Raw genomic sequence first — 6,000 nt, forward strand, 5'->3', positions numbered from 1 at the left:
GAGAATCTCCTATATAATCCGGGTATACAAGAAAGGGGAGAGAAGTGACTCAAAAAAAACGACCGACCTATTGCGATAATGGACGCTGATTCAAACATTTTCTCGGGGTTGGTCTTAAAGCTCATGGATGATTGGTCAGAACAAAACTCTATTTTCATACAAGCCATTTGGACTTAGAAAGTTAATGGGCACAGAACTAGGTGGTTTGTTGTTTTCTTTACTCCAAGAAAAAGCATAGAAAAAAAAGAGGCCTGCCCCATTTACGTGGCGGCAATAGACTTGTCGCAAGCATTTGACCAGGTAGACCGGGTTCTGTTATGGTCAAAATTACTACTATTGGGGATGCGTCGGGACATTTTATCAATCGTAATTCATCTACATGAAGGCTCTATGATTCAGGTACATTTGAATAATGGGGGTAAAGTGTCAATTCCAATTAGAACCATGAATGGCTCACGCCACGGGTGTATTTTCAGCCCTACCCTCTTCAACCCATTTGTATCCGACGCAGGAAAATCTTTAGACCCTGCATCTTTTATTACACCAAAAATAGAAGGGGGGGGGGTTAATTGGGGCGCCTATGCCGACGACATCAGATAAATACACCAATATGTCTGCAGCGCCTAATAAACGGCTTTGAAAAATGCATCGACCTAAATGGTCTTAGTATAAATGAGAAGTCCATGGTTCTATGTTTAGGTAACCGGAAAAGTCTACCATCGTTTGGTTGGTATCTAAACCATTATAAACTGGCAAGCAGGAATACAAGTATTGGGGTTACCCTGTCTTTACAAATTTTAAAAAATGTGCCTACCTGAATTGCTTGGAAGAACGTACGGGCCATTTGATTGCACAAACGAGAAGGGTTAATACAAAGTTTTGTAGATTCGGTTTTATAACTTAAGATGATAATTAAGTTATGGTCTTTAATTTTTTCCAGTAAGCATATAACACAAGTTTTCTAGGATGGAGTAAAAAATTCCGCTTTCAGGTATGAGTTGGGGCTTGTCAAGCATAGTTGAATGGAAGAAAATTGCACTATTCAGAAAGCTGATTCAGTCAACTGGTAACAATCTATATACAATCTTAGGTTTGAAATTAAGGGCTGCCAACTTGAACTCGCAGCTCTTGTTTTCCATGTATGAATGCTGTAGAAACTCAGATAAAATTGGAGTAGACATTGAACTTCTGGTTTCAAACCCAAAGAAAGTGAAATGCTTACTTCAATATTCTGAATGGGCGGAAACAAAGCAGAAAGTAATGAATACATCATTATATGGGCACCTGATATCAATCTGGATGTGTCTGGGATGCCTGGAACCATACCAACAGATTCCCCGACAGAGGAGGCATTCCGTTATGAGATTTTGTTTTAATGCGCTGCAAACAGGGGAAATAGAAAATCGCTCTCGGGGTGTGGGGGGCGGAGAACATGTGCCTTGTCGCTTTTGCAAGAGTAAAACAGTTAAGGAATTCCTTTAGACACTTGCTTTTGGAATGCAAGTCTCTCTCCGAAAAAAAAAAAAAACTCAATATTTCATAACATGTGTGGCTAACACCAAGTTATAGTGTACCCAGAGGTAATTTGGTGGAATATGCTTTGCAGAAAATCGATCTCTTTAAAATTGGCAGTTGTATGATTTTTGTCAACAGTATCTCTTGCCCACTGCATTGCCATTTTCTGCTCAAATTTCCAGTGCTACGCTGATCACTCAACTCATTTTCAGGCTGCCCTCGCCCATCTCCTCTCATCCCCGACTGCCTAACTGCCATTCAAGATTGGTGTGCCGCCAATGATCTTTGTCTGAATGCCAGCAAGACTGAGATCCTACTCATCGGCACACCTTCACCATCCTTTCCCCTCACTCTCTGGCCGTCCTCCCTTGGCCCCCCACCTGCGAGGCTAAGAACCTTGGGGTCATCTTTGACTCCACACTTTCCTTCTCCGCCCATATCTGAGGTCTCTAAAAAGTCAAACTTCCTACTGCACCTCCTCAGAGGTACTCTGCCTTGCCTTTCTTCTCCTTCCCTCATAAGCTCACTGTCTCCCAAACTCCGGTACTCACTAGGTTGGAATATTGCAACAGCCCCTTTCTAAATCTACCTGCCTCTACAACTTTTCCAGAACAGGACTGCGAGACTCGTCCTTGGCCTCAAGCCCTGGGATCGTATCTCTCCAGCCCTGAAATCTCTCCATTGGCTCCCAGCGGATGCAAGGATTAAATTCAAAACCCTCTGCATTGTCCACAAGGCTTTCTGGGGCCTGGGTCCAAAATACCTACAGCTATCCCTCCGCAAGTACCTCCCCTCTTGAGCTCTTCCCTCCTCTACCTCCAACTTCCTCCGGGTCAATCGTTTTTCAAAGAAACGAGCTGGGGGTAGATCTCCATCTTCATCTGGGGCCTCCCTCTGGAACAGCCTCCCCGACACTCTAAAACTACCTCCGGAAGCACCTCAAGACCTTCCTCTTTGCTTCTGCCTTCGCTCCCACTCTCCCCTGCTGACAAGCTCTCTCCTGGCACTGTGCACCTGGCCACCCTCTTTCCCCTGGGCCCAGGTACCTGCTCACCCTGCCACCATCCTGGCCACCCCTTGCACTGGTGGACTGTATCTGTACCCATACAGCCCCCCCCCCTTTCTCTTTTTCTGCACTTGTCTGACTCACCCAGTCTGCTGCCATAAACACAGCACATGCCACTTGCTGGCTGCACTACCACTATTTTTATTTATTATTTATCTTTTCTGCACTTCCACTCTTCCCCTCCAAGCACTTTGCCTTTCCCATGCACTTGCGCGTTCTCAATGTTACTGGGCCTAGTAAGATGATGGTTCTTTTTGTGTTCCCCCCCTGTTCCCCTCCCTTGCCTAGTCGCACTCTGAAACACTTGTGTACGAGCGCGATACCAATAAAAATTTAACAGTATGCGGCTTGATAGACACTACATCTCTGTAAATAAAAAAATGGTATACCAAAGTCCACTGGGTGAAACAAAAGGGAAATCCAGCACTCGAAAATGAACGAGTTTAATGAAATGGAAAAACATTTTTATGGTGTACTTGTATGGAAGATTATGTATATATTTTAAATCTAAATGTTTTTCTTAAGAAACCAAAACAAATTATTTTTATTATTTTTTTTAAATACGGTTAATCATGCCACCCTGATTAATCGGCTCCATAACACCTTTGCCATTACAGATCTGGCTCTGGACTGGTTGACCTCCTTCCTCTCAGCTAGATCTTCCCAGGTTCCATTGGGCCCTTTTTTCTCCATCATCTCACTCCACCCGAGTTGTCCCCCAGGGCTCCAACCTCTCACCTTGGCTGTTCAACGTCTCTAGCCCACTTGACCATCACCATCTCTCCTACATTCTAATGTTATGCTGATGAAACCCAGCACTCCTTTAAGCTACCCTCCTCTGCCTTCTCTTCTTCCTCCTCTCTCATTCCTGAGCTGCCCATCTGCTATTTAGGCATGGTGCACTACCAATGATGACAGATGCTTCTCATTGGGATCCCTGTTCTCTCCTTTGTTCCCACACTTTGGCTGCCCTCCACGGGCTCCCTCCCCTTCTATCCTGTGAGGCAAAAAACTTGGTGCATCATTGACTCCTCTCTTTCTCCTTACATCACAGATCTTTCCAAGAAGGCGCACTCTCAGCTGCACCTCCTCAGAGGCATTTACCCTTTCCTCACCTTCCCCAGAAACTCGGTCTCTGAGGTCTGGTGCTCTCTAGGCTGTACTATGACAGCCTCTTCCTCAATCTGCCCAACTCCCCTGCTACGCCTAATTCAACTAATCCGTAAAAGGACTGCAAGACTTTATCATTGGCCTCAAGGCCAGGGATAGCATCTTCTCCAGCCCTTTAATCTTTGCCCAGACTTTTGCTTTATCAAGTTCAAGACTCTCTGCATCATGCACAAGGCACTGAGGCCTGGCACCAGTTACATCCAACTTGCTCTCCCTAAATACCTCCCCTCTAGAACCCTTTGGTCTTTCAAGTCCAACTCTGTACAGACCCGACGTTTTCCCAAGCAGAGTGTTGGGGCGTGGGGGGCAAGAGATCTGTCTCCTCTGTGGTTGCTACTCTATGGAACGGTGCCCCCTGCCTCCATCAGTCGTAAACCAGATCGTTTCAAGTTTCCGAAGCTCCTCAAGACCGTCCTTTTCTTTTTTAACTTCCACCCCCCCCCTCCTCCTCTGCTAATGTTCCCGTCTGCCGTAGACTAACAGCCTGGTTCCCTCAGAGCCTTAAAGGGCACCAGGCTCAACCTTGTTCAGTCCACCCCTGCACTTTCCTGTACTTGCCCCTTGGGCCCCTTTGCGTGCACTTCCCTGGCTGGGCCTGCACCTTGTGCCATCTCAGCCCCTTACCTTGCTCTTTGTGGATTCTTGCTCTCTCCTGCACACTCTACTTCCCCCGCCCTGTGCACCTGGCCTCCCTCATGCACTCTTTCTCTCGGGCCCACGCACTCAAGATCTGAATATCACAAGGCCTAGTAAGTAAGATCTTTTACTGTTTGTCCTCTCTGCCCCCCTCTGCCCCCCACCCTACCGCCTTGTTGCGCCTTGAAAGACTTGAGCATCGGCGCATTATAAATAGCCTATAAATAAACAAATCATGTATTAACTCAGTAAGCATGAATGTTGCAGAGATTAGACCATTGTCTATTGCGAGCAAAAGCGGGGCTTGCATTGAACTCACCTGCCCACGCGGGGGGGCCTCCCAGGAGGATGAGGAGCAGTAGGGGGGTTGCGTAGAGCATGTTTGCAAGTCTTCCGCCCACGTGATGACCCGGGGGCCAATCGGGTGCGAGGAGTGACGCGTGCGCAAATGCGTACGCAGTGTGGACAGTGGGTCCTAGGCTGTTTTTCGTGTTGTGTTACGTTTCCTACTTTTGAGACCTTTCCACGGTGCACGCTTGTTTTTTCCTTCCGTGCTGGCAAGAAGAGATCCCGGAAGTAGAAAAGGTGCAGAATCAGTGTGCACCGAGTGCCCGCGAGAAAAGCAACTCAATAACGTACTCGCCCCCCCCCAGAGATCGGCCCCCGTTTATCTACGTGCCGCATATATGGGCTTTCTTAGAATTCTTCTCCGCTCCGAACATCAAGTCCCAGAACTCCAGGGGACGTGAACCGGTGTTATGCTTCTGGTTTGGTGCCGGAGCCCCGCCTTATCATCGCTGATTGGCTGCATTAAGTGTGAGCCCCGCCCCTCTACAGAGGGGTCACGTAAGGAGCCCAGTAAAAAAGACACGGAGTAGATGGGAAGCCCGGCACCGGGAAGTCTGGCACCACCGGGAAGCCCGGCACCGGCACCACCGGGAAGCCTGGCACCAGCATCACCGGGAAGCCTGGCACCGGCATCACCGGGAAGCCCGGCACCGGCATCACCGGGAAGCCCGGCTCAAAGCTTAAGATGCGCAAAGATCGCACCCTAGAATACGTGTACTGTGAGATCCAGGGACGGGGGTATTTATTAGTAGTTGAAACTTGAATAGAGGACATGAATGATTGCCCGGCCTCAGTGCCCCCCGCAAAGAAGCCCGGGCCAACACCCCTCCTCACCGCCCTGGAAAAAAGGGAAACCGAGATCCGCCCTGTGCCATTAAGGAGGAGGAGGAGAAGGAGGAGAAGAAGGAGGAGAAGGAGGAGGAGAAGGAGGAGGAGAAGGAGGAGGAAAGCATTCAACCCCCCCCCCCCATCGCAAGTCCTTGAAGTTTGAAGCGCCTCCGAGCAATAAAGAAACAACCTGTTCGATGCGCAATAAATGGTTGCCCAAAAAATGAACTAATACTGTGGCACATAGACATGGGCCCCTCCCCAGAGGGCCCAGGGGCATACGCTGGCAGGTGGTCTTTACAGTGGGCCCGGACGTGGGCAGCACTGGTGCTGCCCACTTACCATGCGGGCGTTGGGGCGGGTCACCAGACCCCAGCACAATGAGGACCAGACCTCAGGACGCCCTACCCTGCGAGGAGGTGACAGGTGATGACAGG

The 6,000-nt window shown here is 48.8% G+C and overlaps 1 protein-coding gene across 3 annotated transcripts in view; it reads right to left on the reverse strand.

Annotated features, from left to right (window-relative positions):
- LOC138522088 (uncharacterized) overlaps nt 1-5,541 on the reverse strand; it is an 89,179-nt gene extending 83,638 nt beyond the window's left edge. Inside the window, exon 1 of one of the 3 annotated variants that reach the window (XM_069635335.1) lies at nt 4,707-5,541. In XM_069635335.1, the coding sequence (XP_069491436.1) occupies nt 4,707-4,767 (61 nt within the window). In that variant the 5' untranslated portion in view covers nt 4,768-5,541. The remainder of the gene's footprint in view (nt 1-4,706) is intronic. The other 2 variants (XM_069635336.1, XM_069635334.1) reach the window with 2 other exon arrangements.
- Between the last annotated feature and the right edge of the window lie 459 nt (nt 5,542-6,000).

The sequence above is a fragment of the Ambystoma mexicanum genome, chromosome 13, assembly GCF_040938575.1.
Source record: "Ambystoma mexicanum isolate Mex_15411 chromosome 13, UKY_AmexF1_1, whole genome shotgun sequence".
Lineage (NCBI taxonomy): Eukaryota > Metazoa > Chordata > Amphibia > Caudata > Ambystomatidae > Ambystoma > Ambystoma mexicanum.